General features: G+C 34.9%; 1 protein-coding gene across 1 annotated transcript; it reads right to left on the bottom strand.

Moving 5' to 3' along the window:
• Window positions 1–243: 243 nt before the first annotated feature.
• Window positions 244–3,517, bottom strand: LOC132273563 (trihelix transcription factor DF1-like). The gene is made up of 2 exons (XM_059774529.1): window positions 2,921–3,517; window positions 244–2,230 (listed from the first exon to the last, which is right to left on the bottom strand). Exons 1-2 carry the CDS (start codon window positions 3,217–3,219, stop codon window positions 712–714), a joined length of 1,818 nt encoding a protein of 605 aa, XP_059630512.1. The 5' UTR covers window positions 3,220–3,517; the 3' UTR covers window positions 244–711.
• Window positions 3,518–24,757: the final 21,240 nt, after the last annotated feature.

Here is a 24,757-nt window from a genome sequence, read left to right as displayed (position 1 = left end):
TTTTATTGTATTGTTTCTTGATTTGTTTGTTTTTATACGATGTTTATAACTGTATTTGTAGATACAGTATGATATGGTTTTTTTTTTGCCAAAAAAAAATATATATATATATATATATAACCCTCCTATCCTTTTTTGCACTCTCTCTCTCTCTCTCTCTCTCTCTATATATATATATATAATATATACATATATTATTTTATGTATAAAACTATTGTTTACTATCTCAAAAAACAGAAAAAGTTTCCAATAACAATGCTAGGCTGGTCAAGAAACAAGCACTAGTAACCATTTCTCACATTTATACACTCAATGAACAAAAAGATAAATACAACAAAGAAATACAAAACTCTCTATTTATTTATTCTTTGGAACATCTCCCTCTTTCTCCCCCTCCCTCCCTCCCTCCCTCCCTCAGATTTATTAGTTCAGTCAATAAAAAATAAATAAATAAAATAAAATAAAACAAAACATGTAATACCACTATAGCCTTACAACCCACCCATGTGTTGTGTTTATGCATTCTCCCAGGCTCTTTCACCGCCCTATCTCACACCAGCCGGAATCTGACCCCACATACCGTCCGTCCGACAATTTCTGCAATCTGATTATGACCCACTTACACAAACTCAGTGATCATCTGCTCACACACACACCCACATTTTATCTCTGCAGCTAGCTCGGTCTCTCTCTTTCTTTCTCTCTCTTGTCTCACTCAACGGTGGCTAGTGAAGATGGTTTGTTTGTTACTATCTCGTAACCACCTCCTTCATCATCTTCCTCGTCTTCATCATCCACATCATCTTCATCTTCATGGTTGATCTCCTCATCATCATCCGCGTTCTCGCTCTCGTGATCCGGCATTGCCCCATCTAGCCTTTGCTGCTCTTGGGGAAGTGGAAGGGGCCATTGCTGCTCCGGCCGAGCCATTATTGGCACCGCCACCGGATTTTCAGGTTTCATTACAGATCCAACTTGATGGAATATTGGAGCATCAATAGTACCTTTGTTTTTCTCTCTGTATAGAGCATCAAGCTGGTGATAATATGGACATGTCTTCGAGTCCTCAGGCCTCTTCTTGTTGCTCTCTTTCACCTTCTTGAAGTACTTGTTTATGTTCTCCCATTTCTCTTTGCATCTCTTTGAGCTCCGGTTGTATCCGAGCTTACGCATGGCAGCCGATATCTCCTCCCACAGAGGCCCTTTCGGCCCGTTGTCTTGATACTTGAGATCAAGATTGGTTCGGAGCTTAATGAGAGCTTCAACTTCTGCTTTAGGCCATCTAGAAGGGCTGGCTGGAATGAAGTTGTCACAGGGGCCGCCATTATCAGTTTTCGGCTTGTCTAGAATTTTAGTGAGCTGTAGTGGTGGATGATGCTGCTGCTGCTGTGGCGGCGGCGGCGGTGGTGCTGGTGGTTGTGGTGGCGGTGGCAATGGAGGAGTAGTACTTTCCTGCATTTGCACTTGAATTTGTGACAGTAAATTCGGGTTTTGGTGCTCGGATATCTTCTGCAAGAATGCAATAACTGCAGCATCTTTTGCTGCGGTTATGGATCTCTCATGGACTAAAAGCTCATGCTCTCTATTCAATCTTGCCATCTCTTGTACCCTCCAAGCCTCTTCTCTCACCATCCGATCTCGTTCGCGTCTCTCCAATGCTTCCAAGAACTTCTTCTGCATCTCCTCTTGCTTGTCCATGACCTCCTTCATTATCCTCTCAAAAAAGTCCTCCCATTTTCGCTTTCTCCCCCGGTGCCTCCCCTCGTGTTCTTGGTCAGACGAAGTCGAAGAAGAGGTGGAATTGAGCATGAGGTTGGTTGATATGTTGGGAAGAAAAGACCGGATTCCAATGACTTGAGAGGGATTTGTAGGGTTTGTTGTTGTAGGTGTTGGCAGTACAGTTAGTGGGTCTATAATTGGCGTGGCATTGTTTTGTGATGATACATTTATAGGGTTTGTGGTGGATGGAACAGTGAAATGTGACACAATTGGGGGATTAGTCCCCGGCATTGCTGCCACCGGAGTTTGAGGCTTCGGCGGTGGGGGAAGATAGAGAAGAGGAGGAGCTGGATGATTTTCGAGGGCCTCTAATTGATCGAAAAACCGGTAGGTCTTGCCGTCTGATTTGGTGGCTCGGCCTTCTCTGGTTCTCTTGTGGTATTTGTAGACGTTCTCGAATTTTTCTTTGCATTTCTTGGCTCTTCGATGATACCCAAGTTCTGCTAGTTTCCTGATAACAACAGTTGCTAATAAACACTTGGTTTCTGTCTCTATCCAATCTTAAATTCATCAATAAAACAAACACTAATACCAATTTTTGACATAAAGTAAGCATGAAAATCAGCACTAAACATTACAAGAAACAAAGGGAAAAGCCCAAGAAACATAGTGAAAATCAAACAACTTCCAACACATTTTCCATGGAGAAACACATATAATTCATGCTGCAGATTTCATTATATGTGTGTGTTTGTGTGTGTGTGATTTCCTTGTCAGCTGAATTACACTAAATGAGAGTTTAAAAATATTATATAAGATAAAGAGAATTGAAAGAACCAATGTTTCTAAAAACAATTTATCTGAATTTTCTTTTTATAATTATTATTATTGATAAGTAAAAATATAAAATAGAAAATTTATCTGAATTTTCTTGCTAGATTTTGCAAGAAAATGCCAGTATTATTAAGGAAGCAAACCAGATTATAACAAAAGCCCAGAATCAAAATTCCATAACGCTACTGAATTTCAATAAAAGATGAACTAAAACCCATAACCCTTTATTCAGCAAGTGAAATTCAGTTGAAATTTGATCCACAGATCTCTAATATATATATATATATATATATATAATCTAAAAAACAACTTGAATTGCTATATGTGAACTTCATCAAAAGCTAGATGTGTGTGATAAATTCATTACCTCGAAACCTCTTCCCATAAGGGACCTTTGAGACTCGAATCTCGAAACACAACGTCCATGTCGGACCTTACCTTCAACAGAGCCAATGTTTCTTGCCTCGGCCACCGGTTTCCACCGGAGTTCCGCTCACCGTCTTCACCTCTACCTTTCTCTTCTTCACTGAATCCACCGGAACTCGACCCAACCCCACCCATTTCACCACCACCTCCTCCTCCTCCTCCTCCGCCGCCGTCTTCATGAGCTTCCACAGCTGGAGCACCGTCGCCGGGATTGCCTAACAAACCCGAAACGCCTAGCATGACAGCAGAGAGTACTCCTGTGCCAATTACAGCTCAAAAAATAAAAATATATAACAAAAGATGGTGAATTCTAAGGAGTTATATGAAGATAGGTGTATGGTGAATTTATTAATTTATTTCGGTGGGATCTATCTTTCAATTCATACCAATATATAAATATATATATATATATATATATATATATATATATATATATATTTCTTTTTGAGCTGTGGAATCTTCACTCTTTTTTTTTCTTTTTCGGGTTAAAAAGTTTTAAAGAACACCATAAAGGTCAATTGGGTTCTTCAAGTAACAATAAAAACAGCACAGAAAGAATAAATGTATGTATATGCATAAGTATATGTATATACATATACTGTATATATATATGTGTGTGTATATCGTATATAGTAATGAAAAAATTGACTAGCTGCAGATAGAGACGATGATGATAATAAGTTGGTTTTTGTCTGTCCAGCTAAATATAGTTAAAAGCCGGCCCATGTAGGTCAGCTTTGCTTTTGGGAGTTTTGGATTTCAGTGGATGTTGGGCTACACTTGGGGCTGTTATGGGTCTTGTGAAATAACTATTTTACCCCTAACATGTCTACCCCATTGACCTCAAATCATAGAAGCTAATTTGACTAATTTTTTAATTGCTGGACCCATCATCAATGGACCCAAGATTTTTTATTTTTTATTTTTTATTTTTTGTGGACCTAAGATTTTAGGTTCCCAAAATACCCTTGGATTTTAAATGTGTTTTTAAGTTTATAAGCCCCCTGTTTACAACTTGTTGGGAGAGACTGTGGTGCTCGTCCGACCACGTAGGCAAGCGGAGCCCACTAGCAAATAGGAGTTTGACAACTCATACTATTAACATTATTGTCAAAGAAAAAGAAAGCGATTGTCAATGTGTTTTTTTTGTAGTAAAATGATATTAGAAGGGTCATTTTAGGTAGGATCCAATGTTGAATTAAACTAATTTGAGATTGGTGGTCTTGTGTTTAGCCAAAGGCCATTAATGAATAGGAGTAAATAATGACAAATTCGGTTAGGTTGCAAACCTAACACAATAAATGGTGTAGAAATTTCAATGGTGTGGATCTTAACCTAAGATATTTTAGAATTGTTTGAAATTTGGGTACTATGAATTGGTTAGTTTAGTTTGTAAACTTTGGATGTTTCTAACAATTTTTGAAGCAAAAATTATTTTCTTAATTTTTAATTTTGCTAGCATCTCTCTTCTTTGATTCCATTAAAACAATTGGTTGTCATGTATTCAAAGGTGGCTATTCTTTCTCAAATTTTTAATGGACACCTCAATTGGTTGTAAAATTGTTGGTAACACCTCAATTGCATGTAAGAAGTGGTAAATTTTTTTTAAAAACTTTTGCATTAAAATGTGTATAATAGAACTGCATAAATAAGTTGAAACATGTTTTTACATTAACGGGAATGATCCATTTATACTTTTTGTAAAAGTAAGATAAAATTGCACTAAACACACCCTTCAATAATCAAATGCACCTCTTAACTATTAATTGTTGTAGTTAAGCCCTCCAACTTTTAGATGTGTGCATTACACGCGACATTAAATAGTTTATGATACCACTTGATTTGTAATTATGAAAATAATTATCAAAAATTCAAAAAATAAAAAAATAAAAATTTAAAAATTATAAAAAATAGTTTTACGAAAACATGTCTTTTTGTAACTATGGTCTCCTTGATTTGTAACTATAAAAATAGTTTTTTGAAAACTGAATCAAACAGAATTTTTGTACAAATTTTTTATTTTCAATTATTTGAAAATAAAAAATATTTTTTAAAATTACAAACCAAGCATATCCTTACTTAATGGCCTGAATACCCTCATTATACCCATTTTACCCTTGCAATGTGACCCTTTTTATCTACATATCCATAGTTAGATAGGTGAGGATAAAATGTGTATAATGAGGGTATTTAGGTCATGAAGTTATTATATCAGGTGTGCTACAGTCATCTAACGGATTGTAACTTATTTGATATCATGTGTACTACACTTATCTAACTTAATAGTCATACGTGACGGCAGTCAATCTCAGAGGCCCAATGTGACTTGTTTTTTAAAGTTAGAGGACTTAATTGTAACCATTAGTTGTTAAGAGGTGCATTTTGTAACAAGTTAATAATTGAACGGATGTGTTACAATTTGACCTAAAATAAATTCTTTACGTGTGTACTACACTTATCTAACTTAATGGTCATACGTGACGGTAGTCAATCTCAGAGGCCCAATGTGACTTGTGTTTTTAAAGTTAGAGGACTTAATTGTAACCATTAGTTGTTAAGAGGTGCATTTTGTAACAAGTTAATAATTGAACGGAGGTGTTACACTTTGACCTAAAATAAATTCTTTACATGTGCGTGTCAATTTACTCTATAACTTTACTTTATCTTTTGGGAATCAAACAATTTGATCAACCCAATTAGAATTTAATGTTGTATTGTCAATAATTTTGCCAAAAAAAAAAAAAAAAAAAAATCACAATTAAATTATATTATAAATAATATAATATTTATCAATGGATATTACTTTTTAAAGGGAGGTCAGTGAATCAAGTCTTAGTAGAGACATGTATGTATGAGTACCAACTAAAAAAAATTTAATTATATTTCTTAGTATTTGTATAGAATGAAAAAATGGGTTAAAAGCGGAAACACTTATTTTTTTATTGGTATTTGGCATGCATGACCATATATATATATATATATATATATGTATGTATGTCAGTATATAGGACATTGGAATTGATAAATGAAATTACTTAAATTGTTCTTAGGTGGTATCAATAAAGTTAATTCTACCCCTTCATTTAAATTTTAACTAAATTGCTTAAAATTCACATTAAATCAGTTTGTGAAATTAAAAAAAAAAAAAAAAAAAATTACAAAGAAGACTTTTAAATTAGTTGTCCCATTGCTGATGCCTCAAAACCTAATTGGATAAGAGGCACTTGTGGAACTTGGAGTGTTCGAGAGGTTCGAGCCGCTGCGCCTACTAACATAATTTAATATTTAACATTATTTGCCTCGCCAAGCCAAAAAAATAGATCTCCCATTAAGAAAGTCAAAATGAAAATATTCGATATACCCTTTTTAAAATAAATATATATATTAATAAAAGATAGTAGAAATCATTTGTCCCTTGTGACTTGGAAGATTAGCCAAAAGCTTTGTGAAAAGAAAAAGTAGAATTTGAAGTAATGAAAATTTAACTCCTCTTTTAAATGAAAAATTAAATAAAAAAATATGGGAACTTAATAGGTTTTGTTTATGCTTTTAATTAACTCTACTAAATTATAAAGTCAAAATACATACTTATAGTATATGATAATATATAATATAGAGTAGTGATACTTGCATCCAACAATTATTGGTGAATTTCCTAATCGAATAATTTTTAATTAAATATTTATATTAAATATAAGGTTTAATTACAACGGTACTCCCTAAAGTTTGCTATAATGACAGTCATATATAAGTTAGGCCTTTTTTGAATATTGACACCCCATGTCAGAAATTTTAGTCAAACAGTCCCTAAAAAATTGGTAAAAGACAAGATTGTCCTTCAATATTTAATTAATTTTTTAATATAAAATATCTAAGGACATAAATGACATAATTGCCCTTGATGTATACAGACCACCATTTCTGTCTAAGCTCTCATCTTAAATGTTGGTGGCGGCGATGAAGTGGACGGAGGTGAGCCCAGTCGGAGGGATGATTAGGTGATGAAAATGGAACTGGGTGTGAAAGACATGTTCAAAAGTACGATTAAGATCTACCACGCTAGGGACACCACCATCGACCACATCGCCGTCAAGATCTTTAACAACAATAAGATGATCAAAACTAGCTTGATGTCCTTCAACCCAAAACCAGAGATTAGAGCATTAAGATCAATTGAAAAGGGGAGAGATTGGTGATTTTAACGGCGTTGTCGAGCGTGACAGTTATCAACATGGTGGTGCAGAAGCTTAGGAATAAGTTTGAGAAACCAAAGACAAAGGATTTCATGGTTAGATCTCTCTCTACCCTCTTCAATTTCGCACCCATAAGCCCATTTCAACAATTTTGGCAAGGAGAAAGTGGTCGTTGTCATTAGTTTAGCCGCCATGGGTCTTCAATGGGGGTGCAGATGGTGGCGATTTTGTTTTGAAAATGGTTGTATCTGAAGCAACAGTGACGATCTGTGATTGCAAGCTGCAGTGGTGGCGGTGTAGATTTGCAACTTGTAGCGGTGAGGAAGTGTGGTGGTCAGCACTGATATATGCCTGCTGATTTTTGCCAATAAGTCTGATTTTGATTATTGACATATTTTGCTTTGGAAAGAAAAAGAAGATCAGAGCAAGGAGGGTAAAGATTTGTTTGGTTATGTATATTGTTGGGGGAGAAATTCACGTGGTCCGATACGATACCGTTTTCTTGCAAAGAAGAGAGTAGAAGATCGATGAATTTTGACGGCACTAGTGTGGTGCCTGCCAAGAGTTTTCCGACGATCAAGTTAGTCACCGGAGGTCTAAAAGAAAGGCAGGGATTTAATAATCGTTTTTTGTCATCCCTTTATTGACTGGTAGGATCTCATTCTTATAGTCGCTCTCCTTCAGTTCATTTGCGGGATTAGAGGAGATCTGCTCGTGCGAGATCAGAGGAGATCTGTTTGTTGCCAGATTTGTCTGGGATATGATTTACCCCTTTGACTTCCTCAAATTGTGCCAAGGTTATCCTTACCCTGTTGAACCACGTCATCTTTCATTATCCTTGATAATGAAATATTATCATTCTTATTTAATGGAAAGTCGAAAAGGTCTGACTGTTGATCAACACTTAGTTGTCTCTATCGTTAGATCAAGGTAGGTTAGGTTTATTTTTTCCTATCATATATATATATGTGTGTGTGTAAATAAATATATATAGAGAAAAGTAAGTATGAATTTTTTGATATATATATATATATAATAGCATACATTTGGTAATGGACGTGGTGGTGGTGGGTGGGTGGAGAGAGATGAGGAAGAAGGCAATGTTGTGGGTGGAGGGTATTTTTGTTCTTAAATTGGTATGGTTTTTTTTTATTTAAATTAAAAATATTAAAAAAATGAGACAATTGAAAAGTCAAAGGGTAATAACATCATTTTAGCTTTTGTCAGAGGCAGCGGGGGTGTCTTCATTAACTTTATCAAATTTGAAGAGATGTCATTGTTCAAAAAGATGCTAATTTATATATGACTGTTATTAGGACAAATATCAAGAAGTGTCATTATAATTAACCTTTAAATATAACTAATTAAAGGGCTCAATTGACCAATTAAAAGGATACTTCTGGCAAATCAGTGCATGTATAACAATCATTTTCCTATAATATATTATATATGAATTGGCCAACCCATAAATAATGCAAAGAAGTGGACCCAATCAATCAGTAAAGTCATTAAATGCACAAATCACCAACAATTATTGACTTGTATATTGTAGTACACCACTACCAATCTACCATTAGGTGTACAAATCAGATAAGAAAAGAACGTGGGCACCATGTACCGGGGCATATCGGTCAAATTCAAAATTGTAATGATAGTAAGTAGGAAGTTTAAGGGAAGGGTATATAGGTAAAATCGAAAGTAGGGATTGAAGAAGTAAGGTAGGTAAACATAAAAGGAAGAATGGCACCGTTTGTATGTGTATGTGTGTTTGTGTGTGAGAGAGATACAGAGGTGAATGGTACGTAATTGATGATGAGAAGACTAGTCACGTTTTCTCTCTCTCTCTCTCTCTATTATTCTATATATATATATATATATACACACACTCATAAACTATATCTTACTGTAATTGCTTGTAATACAAAACATTATTTTTACTGGTTTGTTTTATGTCGACCCCCTTCAGTGCTTCGCTGGCAATGACCTTCTCTGGCTGTTAAGAGATGCCTTCCCACTCTGCAACTGTTACGTGTAAAAATGTAAAAATATTTGTTTCTCTCTCTAAATAAATAAATAAAAGATATATATATATATATATCTAAATAAATAAATAAAAGATATATATATATATATATATATATATATATATATATTATCTTTTTCTTAGATAAGGGTAATCTTTGTCCGTTGAAAGTTAGGTTTTATAATTATTATAAGCCAATCACAAATGGGCATATTATAAAATCAATATGTGATTACAGTTGGCTCTGAAATAATTATTTTTTTTGATGAATTTAATAATTCTAGCCATTAGTAAATTAATGTTATTCTCAGATACATTATATTATGGCTAAATAAATTATCAAGCATACCGGAATGTGCTTATCTCACCAACACTTAAGTTAATAGTTCAAGTTAAAGGATAATACAAACTTATATATTGTTATAAAAATATAGATATGTTTTCATATATATATATATATATATAAATATATATATGAGTGAATCTAAAAAGATTATACTAATGGTAACTTAAATTTTCCACACTGATAATGTTACTAATTAACAACTTTAATTTTTATTATGATTATTGATAGGGAAAAATGTAAGCCTAAGTTTGACCCGTCGCTTGACCAATTAGTTCCCTTCCACTATTGGAAAAGAGGATAGCAACAACATACGCTGAGGAGGAGGCTATGATTCAGTTCACGAAAAATAGGAGAGATCGATTAAGTAAGTGTTCGCGCGGTTTTTGATCTTACGCCGGTTGATGGACTTTTGCGGATGTGTCAGAGTATTTGTATAAAATACTCAAAATTATGAATTGAACACTAACCTATCCCTTTTTCGATGGCTGATTTCAGGTGAATGTATGAGAGAGAGAATAGTAAGAACTTCCAGCAAGGTTCTTTTTATGCCTTATTTGTAAGGACTTTTTTATTTATTTATTTTTATTTTTTAAGGTGTTAAAAAGAATAAAAATGCAATTTAAAGTAAATAAAAATGAACTGGATGAATTACAATGAACTGAAAAGTAAATTGACCGAATTGAAATGAACTGAAAAGTAATGTTTGCAATAAAATGAATAGGCCGAATTAAAATGACATGAATTTGATCAAAAATTTGTCATTGAATCCGTTGCATAAAACAAAGATTAAATTTGTAAATAGCATAATTAAGCATTGCAAAAGAAAAATAAGTTACTGGAACTTAGTTTCTTCGAATGAAATTTGCCATTTGTGTTAACCACTAATTGACTCTAGAGGGGGGTGAATAGAGTCAATGGCCAATTTTCGTAATTTATAGATTTGCAAATTTTATTCTACCATTCAAACAGTTATTCAACATATAAGATATGAAAGTAAACAATTAATAGCACAATTGTAAAAGAGATAAGGGTAGAGAAATTGCAAACAATGACTCGGAGATTTTAGTGAGGTTCGGAAACTCCTACTCCTCAGCTTAAGACCCCTCTTGAGACTTCCCAATCCACTATGGCTTCGCCTTACGGGTGAAGAGCAAACCTTTACATGAAGCAAACACTTGCTTCTCTTCTTTGCTAGAAGAACACCCTTCTTGTAGGCTTCTTTGGGTTACACCAACCCTTACAAGTTTGTAGAAGAAATTATAGTTGTGATACAAGAATGAATCTCTCTTAAGATAGATGTACAAATGTAAGCTCACAAGACTGGAGTAATAGATGGATTAAAATGAAGCTCAAGTTGGTATGGTTGAGTGAAATGAATGTTTGAGTAAATGCTTTGAATGATATTTTTGAATTCTCTCAACCGCGCCCCTTCCTTCTTCAATGCTTGTCTTTTTATATAGTTGAGGAAAAATGAAATGCATTAATTGCTCAAAATATGTCTGTTGAGGTAGGTTGAAGAGCATTAAATGTTTGTGTGACCGTTAGAGCAATAAATGTATCAATCTTCAGATCTGCTTCAGTTTCTAAAAATTAGAAGAAGTGAGATTAGATCTCATCTAACCGGTTAGAGGATTTTTCCTAACCGGTTACATCTGCTAAGGGACTTCTTTAGTAAGGGCCAACTATTCGAACACAAGAGGCTTCCTAACCGGTTACATCAAAGGCCAAGATAAGTATCGTTCTGTTAACGCATATCTAACCGGTTATATAACTTCTTCTAACCGGTTACATCAATGGCCAAGAAAAGTTTTATTCTATTAAAGCACATCTAACCGGTTATATAGCTTCTTCTAACCGGTTACATCATTGCCTAAGAAAAAATCGTATTCTGTTTAAGTACATGTAAACGGTTACTTGAGTTCTCCTAACCGGTTACGAGAAGGTAGATACAATGTTTTGTATGTTGATCTAAACGGTTAGAACAATTCTTTTAACTGGTTACAAGGTGCGGATAAGAAGATCAAGCTTTCTGTTTTGTTCATCTAAACGGTTAGATGAAAATTCCTAACCAGTTATGAGATATCTTCGATCATGTGTTGCTTTCTGTTTTAGCTCATCTAAACGGTTAGATGAAAACTTCCTAACCGGTTATGAGATACCTTCGATCATGTGTTACTTTCTGTTTTAGCTCATCTAAACGGTTAGATGAAAACTTCCAAACCGGTTATGAGATTCTAAGGAGATTTTTGATTTTTCTTTTTGAGTGCAGAATCTTGAAAGATGTGAATGAATATGCATGAGCCAATAGATTTGAGCTTCAAATTAATTCATAGATTACTTTGACAGAAACTCCTAATCACTCACCGATCTATCTACCCATTGTCTTCAAGTCAATCATGATTGCATTAACCTCGGAGTAGATTTGATTTCTCTTGAAATGATTTCTTTGTCTCGGTTGGTTGGCATATTTTATTTCCTTTGCCCTGCAAGCTCAATGCAAACATTTGACCGAGAACACTTCATAATGTTTTGTAATCATCAAAATTATTAGACGATCTTTGAATGACCTTTAGGGTCAATAATCTCCCCCTTTTTGATGATGGCAAAACATTGATGTGTTCATACATAAGGAAAATAATTATATAATATCCATGTTTGAATTTTCTACCCCTATCTTAGTGCATAGGATGAATAAGGCTTAAAAATGCATTAAGTATGTACTCCTGCCAAAATAAGTCATCATGTTAATTTTATATTCAAAAGTAAGTGATAGTGACAGCACATCAAAACACATCAAGCTATTCTCCCCCTTTGACATCTCAAAAAGGTATGGGAGGGGGGACATTAGATAAGACATGATAAGAATCAAAATAAAACTATCTAGGAATAATCACATCAATCATTAATTTCAACCACGGGGTCACGGGGTTTGGGACGAGGAGGTGGAGGTGGAGGAGGAGGTGGGACATCAGATCGACGACGCTGTTCCGGAAACACAAATCCCGGAGGAATGATTTGAATGCGCTCGACCACCAATTTTAGAAAATCCTTCATAATTTCGGCATTAGCATTGTGGACGGCTAGCCTGCGATCAATGAGATCATAGGTCTCCATAGCGTGCTGAATGACAATATTGAGATCGAATGACTGATCATGGGAGTGAGAGATGAGGGACTTCCCAACACTGTCAGCGCGAGTCTCAAGAGCAGTGACTCTGTCACCTAGGGCTTGGATAGCCGCCATAGTCTTGGCATGCTGATCATTGAGTAGCTGAGTCACCTCTGGAGGAATGGGAGGCTGAGGCTGAGGCTGAGGCACTATGGGACCCTCTGTAAAGAAGTCATCAAAATTGTCAAAGTCAAATGCCTGGTGCTGAAAAGGATCGGCCTCGAGTGTAGGAGCATCAGGTGCGGGAGCTGTAGGAAGTCTTTCCCAGACTCCATTGACTTTGCGACATTGCATATTTTTAAAAAATTTTAAGGACAGCCTGTCTTCACGAGTGGGGTCCTTTTTGTGGAATTCTGAGTCAAGAGGGACGTTGAAGTGTTTAAATAGTCGAGTTAGAAACATGCCATAGGGCAATGTGGCAAGTTTGCCAGTTTTCCTGGGAGTGGAGGTAGTGTCATCCGGATCTGCAATGAACTGAAGAAGGTGCTGAAAAATGATATAGCCTAAATTGAGCTGAATGTCCAAAGTAATGCACCAAATCATGAACATATCCAAATGGGATACATGAGTTCTGCCGCTGCCTCGAGGGATGACACAATAGAACAGAGCATTATGAATTAGACGGGCTTCAACGGTGAAATCCGTAGAGGTGAGAGGAAAAATCTTTGTCCAGAAGAAATTCTGAGTGAGATGCATCACTGCCATCATCTCACTATACCAATCAACCTCAATTTCAGATCTATGAGCATAAATCTTCTTTCCCTTATTTTCAATGCCCAAGATGGAATTTAGGGTTTTATAGTTAAACTTGATGTTCGCACCTTTGACCTGTGAGTGAAGGTAGCCGTCTTTGAGTTTGAGATGTGTGTAGAAGACTTGAATGAGAGTGGGATAGTAAGGTTCCTCGATTCCTATGAATGAATCCCACCCAAGGCCTGAAATTTGTCGTAGAACGATAGATTTTCTCGTATACAGAAATCGGCATAAAAAATTCGACCTTGAGACACCCCTCTGTTGCGAAACCGAGTGTTGAATAGCAATTCCATCTCTCGTGAGAGATAGGAAGCAGCAAGGACTGGATTTTCATCTTAAGAGGTTTCTTCTTGATTTTCAGTTCACTTACGCTTTCGTATTTGAGCAGTGGAGGAGGATGGATTGTACTCTTCTCCCGAGGAAGGATCTTCGACGAAGAAGGAAGAAGATGATTGAGGATTGCCTCTGTCGGAGCCACGACCACTGTGACCACCGCGAATGGGGACGTTTTTAGGATAAAGACTTCCTCGAGTGCGAACCATGGTGACTGGATTGAGGGTTAGGGAAGAAGATGATGAAGTGTTCGAGTAGAGAAAGAGATGTGTTCGATTAGGACTGGTGAAAGTGACGTATGGTTTTTATATTAAATGAACAACTAACCGGTTAGATTGAGGGAAGTACTCGAGTACTTTAGATTTGTATCTAAAGTAACCGGTTAGATCCCTTGTGGTAACCATTTAGATGACTAAGAATCTTTGTGATTTTAATGAATGTTACCGGTTAAATGATGAGATCAGATCGATTAGTTTAAATATAGATCTTTAAGTAACCAGTTATGTTGCTTTATCTAACCGATTATAAGAGATTTGTAGGACAATGTAACCAGTTAGATGTGGTTTGGTAATCAGTTTGAAGGGAATTTGGTAACCGGTTAGATGAAGAGTGAATGAGAAAGCGAGGCTACTGGTCTTTGCTTATCTTACCGGTTAGAAGGAAATTTGGTAACCGGTTAGATGAATAGAGAGTTTAAGTATCAGTCACTGGGTTTAGTTCATCTTACCGGTTAGGAGGAATTATATAACCGGTTAGATAACTTATCACAGAATAGTTAAATTTCAGAGATATTTGTCATTCCCAATTCTCTTCGAATTGTAAGAAAGTTGTCTTCTTGAAGAGGTTTGGTGAATATATCAGCCCATTGTTTATTAGAATTTACAAACACAAGTTCAATGTCTCCTTTTATCACATGGTCTCTAAGAAAGTGATAACGGATTTCTATATGCTTGGTTTGAGAATACTGAATTGGATTTTTGGAAATACAAATTGCACTAGTATTATCACACATAATTAGAATGTGGTCAAAGAAAATACCGTAGTCCTCAAGTTGCCGTTTGATGTAAAGAGCTTTAGCACAACTGCTCCCTGCGGCAATATACTCGGCCTCTGCTGTGGATAGAGCAATGGAGTTCTGTTTCTTACATGACCATGAAACAAGTGAATGACCAAGGAAGTGACAAGTGCCACTGGTACTTTTTTTGTCAACTTTGTATCCAGCAAAGTCGGCATCCGAATAACTTGTAAGATCGAACATAGTATGACTAGGAAACCATAAACCCAGATTAATAGTTCCACATAAGTAACGAAATATTCTTTTAACAGCATATAGATGTGATTCTTTAGGACAAGATTGGAATCGAGCACATAAGCATACACTAAACATTATGTCTGGTCTACTTGCAGTCAAATATAGAAGACTACCAATCATGCCTCTATATTTTTTGATATCAACATCTTTTCCTTTCTCGTCTTTGTCTAGTTTTACCGAGGAACTCATGGGAGTTTTGGCATGTTTGACATCCTCCATGCCAAATTTCTTTAGCAAATCTTTGACATACTTGGATTGACAAATAAAGATGCCGTCAAGTTCTTGTTTGATTTGCAACCCTAGGAAAAATGTAAGTTTGCCCATCATACTTATCTCAAACTCATTTTGCATGCTTGAGGCAAACTTTTCACAAAGAACTTTATTTGATGATCCAAAGATGATATCATCAACATAAATTTGAATAATTAAGAGATTGCCATTAATGGTCTTAGTAAAAAGAGTGTTATCAATTTTCCCTCTATTGAAATTGTTATCAAGAAGGAAACCACTTAATCTTTCATACCAAGCTCTTGGAGCTTGTTTTAATCCATATAGAGCCTTTGACAATTTGTAAACATGGTTGGGACGATCATAACTTTCAAAACCCGGTGGTTGTTCCACATGTACTTCTTCCTGAATGAAGCCATTTAGAAAGGCACTTTTTACATCAATTTGATAAAGCTTGAAATTTTTATGTGAAGCAAATGCAAGAAGCATTCTGATAGTTTCAAGTCTTGCTATGGGAGCGAAGGTTTCATCATAGTCAATTCCCTCTTCTTGATTAAACCCTTGAGCAACAAGTCTAGCCTTGTTCCTTACGATTGAACCTGATTCATCCTTTTTGATTCTAAAAACCCATTTTGTGCCAATGATTGTCTTATTTTTAGGTCTAGGAACTAATTTTCAAACTTCATTTTCTTTCAAATTGATTAAGCTCTTCTTGCATAGCCATAACCCAAGACTCATCTTTTTCAGCTTCAAGGATATTTTTAGGTTCAAGTTGAGAGACAAAAGTTACATAGTTGCATATATTGCTAATTTGAGATCTTGTGCGAACACCTTTGGATGGATCGCCAATGATTTGATTTATTGGATGATTTGGCACTTGCTTCCAATCCTTGGAAAGACTGACTTTATGAGGATGACATTCTTTTGAATTATTTATGGAGAGATCATCAAAAGGTGAATTGCTTATATCAAGAGTTTCAATACTCTTTTTAATTTCCACTATATCCTCATTATCATCCAAAGAACCTCTAGAAAGAGACAGAGGTGATTCATCAAATACAACGTGTACGGACTCGACAACCACACGTGTCCTTTTGTTGAATACTCTAAAGGCTTTACTTTGAGATGAGTAACCTAAGAAAATTCCTTCATTTGACTTAGGTTCAAATTTTCCTAGGTTATCCCTGTCATTTAGTACAAAACACTTACACCCAAAAACTTTAAAATAACCAATGTTTGGCTTCATTTTGTTCTAAAGTTCATAAAGAGTTTTATTAAGAAGTTTTCTAATGATGACTCTATTAATGACATAACATGCAGTATTAACGGCCTCGGCCCATAAAGATCTAGGAGATAAATGCTAATTTAACATAGTTCTAGCCATTTCTTGGAGAGATCTATTCTTTCTCTCAACAACTTCATTTTGTTGAGGAGTTCTAGGAGCCGATAGATTATGATTGTAACCATTTCATCACAAAAACTTTCAATATCTTGATTATCAAACTCTTTTCCTCTGTCACTTCTGATGGTCTTAATCTTGTATTCCTTTTCGTTCTCAACTCTTTTACAGAATTTTGAGAATATAGCATAAGTTTCATTTTTATGAGAAAGAAAGAATACCCAAGTGAATCTAGAAAAATCATCAACAATAACAAAAGCATATAGTTTACCACCAAGGCTAGCTACTCTTTTTGGACCAAATAAATCCATATGAATTAGTTCAAGAGGTCTTGATGATGTTATATCCTTTTTCCTTTTGAATGATGACTTAATTTGTTTGCCCTTTAGACATGCACTGCAGGTTTTATCCTTAGAGAAATTAGTCTTTGGGAGGCCTTTGACTAACTCTTGTTTAGATAATTTTGAAATAAGATCAATGCTAGCGTGACCTAGTCTTCTAAGCCACAACCAAGTATTCTCATTTGAAGACACAAGGCATTTAACATCTTGATCATATAATTCACATAGAAGTAAGGTATACACATTTCCATTTCTACGAGCATGAAATATATCATTATTATCCTTTTTCACCATGCACTTATCTGATTTAAATAGTACGTCATAGCTTTTTATCACATAATTGACTAATGCTAAGCAAATTATGTTTTAAACCTTTAACAAGCAACACATCATCAATAGATAGGGAAGAAGAAATACCGATAGATCCAATACCAATAACCTTGCCTTTTGAGTTGTCTCCAAAGGTGACGCTTCCTCCTTTGTGGGGCTTGATAGAGACGAAATTTGATTGATCTCCCGTCATGTGTCTAGAGCATCCACTGTCCGGAAACCACTTATCCTTGAATGAGGAGGAAGCCTTCAAGCAACCCTACAAAAATAATTTAGATAATCTTCTTTTGGTACCCATCTTTTCTTGGGTCCATGGGAGTTAGGAAGAAGCTCATAAGTTCCTTTAATTACCCAAATTTATTTTGTCTTGCATGGCCTAGTGGGACAATGATTAATTTTATGTCCTATATTCTTGTAATAATTACATTTTGAACTTTGAGATGTATTTCTAACAAAATGATCACTTAAAGGTTTTCTTTCTTTTATCAAACAAGATTTTTTGTTATAAGGGTCATAACCAAGTCCATCCTTAGTATAAGCATTTCTTTATTTACCAAGCATAAGATTTAAGTTTTCTCTACCTTTTGTGAACTTAGCTAAAGTCTCGATTTGATCCTTAATTATGATCTTTAAAGACTCATTTTCAGTGGCCAAATCAATAGAAGCTAATTCTTTTGCAAGCTCACATTCTTTTTCCTTTTTCAAAGTTTCATTTTCAGAAAGAGATTTTTCAAGCTTTTGAGAAATAATGTATTTTTCTCTTTTAAGACTAGCACACTTTTGAACCATCTTGCCTAATTCATCATGCAATTCTTTAAAAGCATCAAGTAAGTAATTGTGAGCATCTACTAATTCATCATAAGTATTTTCTAAATCAAGTGAATCATGGTTCGAATTTACCTCATCTTCATTGGCCATGAGACAAAGATTGACCAACTCATTGATTTCATCATCACTTTCGGATCCATTTGAATCATCATCCTCCCATGTAGCTCGCAAGGCTTGGGTTTTCTTTTTCCGTTCCTTTTCATTTTTATATGCATAGCAATCTGATTTAAAGTGCCCTGTTTTTCCGCAATGAAAGCAAGTAGGTGCTTCTCTTTTTCTATGCTCACTTGTCGGACCACTTCTTTTGAGATTGTTGCTCTTTTGAAACTTCTTCATTTGAAGAACTCTTCTCACGGTTTTGGTGATGAGAGCAATTTCTTCTTCTTCTTCATTATTAATAGCTTTCTCAACTTTAACTTCTTTCATAGTGGCTGGAAGAGCTAGATCCTTCTTATGGACTTCTTTGTTGTCATCCCCAGCATTCATCTCTAGCTCATATGCCATTAAGGAACCAATGAGTTCATTAATAGGAAGCGTGTTGAGATTTTTGGCTTCATGAATAGCAGTTTTCTTGGTTTCCTAACTCTTGGGCAAAGACCTGAGAATTTTTCTCACATTTTCAGAAGTTGTATATGACTTTCCAAGAGCCTTCAAAGGATTGACAATGTTAGTAAAACGAGAGTACATTTCACTTATTGTTTCTTTATTATTCATAGTAAATAGTTCATATTTATGGACAAGCATATTCATTTTAGATTCCTTGACATGACTAGTGCCAACATATGTAATTTCAAGTTTATCCCAAATCTCTTTGGCCATCTCACAATCTGAAATTCTATTGAATTCATCTTTACTAAGAGCACAATAAAGATTTGTAATAGCCATGACATTACATTGTACAAGCCTATGCTCATTTAGAGTCCACTCATCATCTGTTTTGGGGATTATTTTCCCTTCAACAGTTTTGGTCGGAATATGATCACCTAGTTCAGTGGCTTTCCAAGCATCAATATCTAAGCCTCTTAGAAATGCTCTCATTTTGATATTCCAATAATTATAATCATTGCCATCAAACCAAGGAGGTCTATTGTTAGATTGACCTTCTTGATGAAAATTGGCCATGATCATTCTCTAAGATGGTTAGATCTTTAACTAGAGATTAGCTCTGATACCAATTGTTAACCACTAATTGACTCTAGAGGGGGGTGAATAGAGTCAATGGCCAATTTTCGTAATTTATAGATTTACAAATTATACTCTACCATTCAAACAGTTATTCAACATATAAGATATGAAAGTAAACAATTAATAGCACAATTGTAAAAGAGATAAGGGTAGAGAAATTGCAAACAATGACTTGGAGATTTTAACGAGGTTCGGAAACTCCTACTCCTCGGCTCAAGACCCCTCTTGAGACTTCCCAATCCACTATGGCTTCTCCTTACGGGTGAAGAGCAAACCTTTACATGAAGCAAACACTTGCTTCTCTTATTTGCTAGAAGAACACCCTTCTTCTAGGCTTCTTTGGGTTACACCAACCCTTACAAGTTTGTAGAAGAAATTATAGTTGTGATACAAGAATGAATCTCTCTTAAGATAGATGTACAAATGTAAGCTCACAAGACTAGAGTAATAGATGGATTAAAATGAAGCTCAAGTTGGTATGGTTGAGTGAAATGAATGCTTGAGTAAATGCTTTGAATGATATTTTTGAATTCTCTCAACCGCGCCCCTTCCTTCTTCAATGCTTGTCTTTTTATATAGTTGAGGAAAAATGAAATGCATTAATTGCTCAAAATATGTCTGTTGAGGTAGGTTGAAGAGCATTAAATGTTTGTGTGACCGTTAGAGCAATAAATGTATCAATCTTCAGATCTGCTTTAGTTTCTAAAAATTAGAAGAAGTGAGATTAGATCTCATCTAACCGGTTAGAGGATTTTTCCTAACCGGTTACATCTGCTGAGGGACTTCTTTAGTAAGGGCCAACTATTCGAACACAAGAGGCTTCCTAACCGGTTACATCAAAGGCCAAGATAAGTATCGTTCTATTAACGCATATCTAACCGGTTATATAACTTCTTTTAACCGGTTACATCAATGGCCAAGAAAAGTTTCATTCTGTTAAAGCACATCTAACCGGTTATATAGCTTCTTCTAACCGGTTACATCATTGGCTAAGAAAAAATCGTATTCTGTTTAAGTACATGTGAACGGTTACTTGAGTTCTCCTAATCGGTTACGAGAAGGTAGATACAATGTTTTGTATGTTGATCTAAACGGTTAGAACAATTCTTCTAACTGGTTACAAGGTGTGGATAAGAAGATCAAGCTTTCTGTTTTGTTCATCTAAACGGTTAGATGAAAATTCCTAACCGGTTATGAGATATCTTCGATCATGTGTTGCTTTTTGTTTTAGCTCATCTAAACGGTTAGACGAAAACTTCCTAACCGTTTATGAGATACCTTCGATCATGTATTGCTTTCTGTTTTAGCTCATCAAAATGGTTAGATGAAAACTTCCTAACCGGTTATGAGATTCTAAGGAGATTTTTAATTTTTCTTTTTGAGTGCCGAATCTTAAAAGATGTGAATGAAAATGCATGAGCCAATAGATTTGAGCTTCAAATTAATTCATAGATTACTTTGACAGAAACTCCTAATCACTCACCGATCTATCTACCTATTGTCTTCAAGTCAATCATGATTGCATTAACCTCGGAGTAGATTTGATTTCTCTTGAAATGATTTCTTTGTCTCGGTTGGTTGGCATATTTTATTTCCTTTGCCCTGCAAGCTCAATGCAAACATTTGACCGAGAACACTTCATAATGTTTTGTAATCATCAAAATTATTAGACGATCTTTGAATGACCTTTAGGGTCAACAATTTGGATAAAAGAATTGAAGATAAAGATGACGTTGAGTCATTTGATGAATTTTTGATTCATACTATTTTGTGGGTGGTGCTGGACAAATTGGAATAGGATTACAACTTTCCTATTTATAGAATTCTTTCTTAACTTATTTTCCTAACTTCTTGCCAAAAAATCTCTTATTTTCCTTGATTTTCTTCTTTTCGTAATTCAAACTAGGTCAAAACCTAGTGTTCTTCTGCTTCTTTTCTCGTCTTGCTTCAGTAGAAAATCTGTAATGACCCGGTCATTTTCTTTCCTTTCATTTTTCTTAGATTTTACGGATATATATATATATATTCCGTTGATCTTTTCTTTTTCTGAGTTCGGTCTCTCATCACTTGGTGTCATCTCGAGTGCTCAGGAATGATTTTCGAGACTCTTTCCTTTGAATTGACAACTTCCTTAAAGGACTGCGTCATATCCACATTTTCATTTTTTCGACACTATTCACTTTTCGTCTTTTTCCCCGTTTGTCACTTTTTTGGCACAACCTCACTTTCCGTGTTCGGAGTTGGTTTTTAACTTCACATACCTTCATTCTAAGTGATTTCCATGAAATACGTATCTGTACTTTTGTAGAAAAGTACTCTGGTTGCTCCCCGTGTCCATAGGGGCATGAATGCATAGTTTCTTTGAAAACATTTTCTTTTCTTGGTGTATTTTTCATAAATATCTTTTGAAGATATTTATTTCAAGAGTTTTTAAGATATTTTCATTCTGGGCCAGTTTTGCAATTATCCCTTTTGTAAGGGTCATTGTGCAATTAATGAAAGTTATTGCAAAATACCTCGTTTTGAGATTGGATTCTCGTATGAGATTCATTTTTACATTTTGTAGAGTCGTGTACTCTTAGAATTGTCTTCTGATCGTTTTCCCTAATTTTAGGGTTTTCGGCCCTAGTTAGCGCCAAACTTGTTTGGGGCATATCTCTCTACTCGGGACTCAATTTTCGACATTATTTCTTCCGTTGTTCATTTTTACTCATTTTGGTTCTTTTTCGTTCACAGTGTTTTTCCGTTTGAACGTGTCTGCGCAAATTCCACTTTTCTGGACTCTACGGGACCCGTTCTGGACACTTTTAGGGTTTTTCTATAAATAGGGTGACTTAAGATGAAAAATTAGATTTTCTCATCTCTTTCCCCTCTCTTGGCCGGTAGCCATGGCAGCCAAGGGGCTGCCACCCTTCTTCTTTTTTCAGCCTCTTCCCTCGTGGTAATTGCCGTAGTGATTTAGTGTTTATTGTAGGCCTTGGTGAGATCTTCCTTTCCCCTTTATTAGAATCCATTTTTGACCATTTTTGAGTTTGGATTTTGAGTTCGGGTTTGGATTTTGGTGGTACCTCCTTGGTGTTTAATGTTCACTTTGTTGTCCCCGACATAACCAAGGAGTATCGTCGAATTCAGAGCATTTTTCTTTTAGTGGGGATTTGAGATTTCATCTCAAATGGAGGTAGGGGACGTTATAGGTTTATATTTTTGTTACCTTGCATGCTATTGATGCTTATACAACTTGTATGCATGCTTTTGTTCATAATTTAGAATTTAATTTAATTATTTTTTTTTGTGTAAGATTTAATTCACATGGTTGTATATGTGATGGAATTAAATTGTGGCACGTTATTAAATTAGGCCTTGATATGTTTATTAACATATATTAAATTGAGGACATTTGAATAAGTATTGAGACTTTTATTTAATAATTTTCTTTTATGAAAGTTTAATTCACATGGTTGTAATTAGCAAGAAATCAACTTGTAATATGATATTAAAATAGGTCTTGGTATGTTTTTTAACCTATGTTAATCTGAGGACATTTGAAGTTGTTTTAAAATGTAGAGAAAATTAATTAATTAGTTTAATTAATTTTATTTTAAGTGTTTTAGTCACTTAATCGGAGTTTTAACTTGATATTGTTGATAACCATGCTATGTCCCTTAATATATATTAAATTGAGGCTATTTGAAATTGATTTGAAATCTAGAGAATTTAATTATTTTTATTTAATTAAATTCTATCTAATTGTTTCATGTATTAAATTATGTTTTAGAAGTTGTTCTATGTATAAATCATGGATTTAGACTTGTTGTGTTTTCACTTGATTATGTTTTAAGCATTGAATAACATGGTTGTTATGTTTATATTCATGAGAACATATTTCTAATATTGAATATATTGTTGACTTGTGAATTATAGATATTATTAGCCTTGTAAACTTATTACTACAATGTTGTAGAATTAGTGTTTAAAGTTTACCATGGAGGCATGATTTAAATTGTTAAGTAGATGATATTGTATTGTATATTGTATCATAGTAAAGACTTGACATTATATATGCCATTTTAGAATTGAAACTCTAAGGCATGGATTGTGTGGTTTCAACCTACTTGTGCATGGAAGGTGGTTTCGTGCATCATTTAATTGCGTATAAGTTGTGAACTTACCTATTAATTTTGGATTCTTTTGGGACATTGTTACAAATGACATGGCTAGAGTTTGGCTCTAGCGCGGGAGGTACGAGTTCTCCCCATTTATAGTGCGCACGAGGGTGGTATTCCCAGCGGGTTAGTGCCCGGAATAACCGTTTAGGTCTTGGTTTACTCCGGTATTTGAGATCCAAGTTTTTCACTATTTGATTTTGTATTTGTAATACCCCTAATTTTAAAAGGATAGTCTTGGTATTTCTGTTATTATTTTATTGCATTTTTATTTGATTAATTGGTTATTTCCTTATTTGGTTAATTGTTTAATTATTTAATTGAATTATTTGTTTTCCTTATTTTATGCTTATGTAGAAATTTAAATAATTGTTTGTTTTAAGTGTGCATAAATTGGTTTATTAAATTAAGTGATTAAGTGTTAAATTAGTATCATTAGTTATTTTATGTATAAATATAGGTTTAGGGTTTTATATATTTATGAAATCACGTGGGTTAGGCTAGCCGACTTATAGTTGGTTTGGGAATTAGAATTAGGTTTTCATAGAAGCCTCTATTTATATATCATTATATGTCTACAAAGGGTTTGAGAACCCTATTCACGAACAGTGAAGGCATAGAGAAAGAACAGAGAGGTTTGAGAGAGAACCGAGAGGGAGAATTAGGATTTGGCTAGGAACAAGGGTTGAACTAAGGAGGGGTGGTTGAAGCTTGCTCGTGGGTTGAACCAGGAGCAATGGAGGGTCTGTGAAAGCAACTAAGTTCGTCGGATTAATTAGCAAAGAAGGAGTTTGAGGTTTTGAACCAGAAATCTCAAAGGCAAGTTTTATTCTTACTCTTTCCCTTAGACTTGTGTTCTGTGCATGCCTAGATAGTCTCTGGGGTTTAATCAGACTTTAAAACTGTTATTGTATGCATGTTAATTCAGACTTTGAACTGTATTATGTATTGATTAATTGAAATTGATTTCTTGAATAAATTGTTTCAGATTATGGTTTAATTCTTGTTAACGATGCGTACTAGGGTTTATATGTTTTTCTGGATGATTTGGGACATAGTCGGACATCTAGGGACTTTAACTAAGACTTACAGAGGGATTTTAACATCGTCAGAGATGAAAACGGTGATGGGAAGTAGGGACAGAGCCGGTTCTCAAGGGGATGGAGCCGGCTCCCT

The sequence above is a fragment of the Cornus florida genome, unplaced genomic scaffold, assembly GCF_030987335.1.
Source record: "Cornus florida cultivar Cherokee Brave unplaced genomic scaffold, ASM3098733v1 CherokeeBrave_3.0.0_Hap2_Chr09, whole genome shotgun sequence".
NCBI classification, from domain to species: Eukaryota; Viridiplantae; Streptophyta; class Magnoliopsida; order Cornales; family Cornaceae; genus Cornus; species Cornus florida.
The sequence above is the reverse complement of the archived record's forward strand: the minus strand, read 5'-3'. Positions and strand labels throughout refer to the sequence as shown.

Excerpts from the sequence above, each read along its gene's own strand:
- LOC132273563 (XM_059774529.1), bottom strand. The coding sequence starts at position 3,219 with ATGCTAGGCGTTTCGGGTTTGTTAGGCAATCCCGGCGACGGTGCTCCA. Across the intron at positions 2,231-2,920 it reads TTATGGGAAGAGGTTTCGAG|GAAACTAGCAGAACTTGGGT; the intron begins GTAATGAATTTA and ends TGTTGTTATCAG.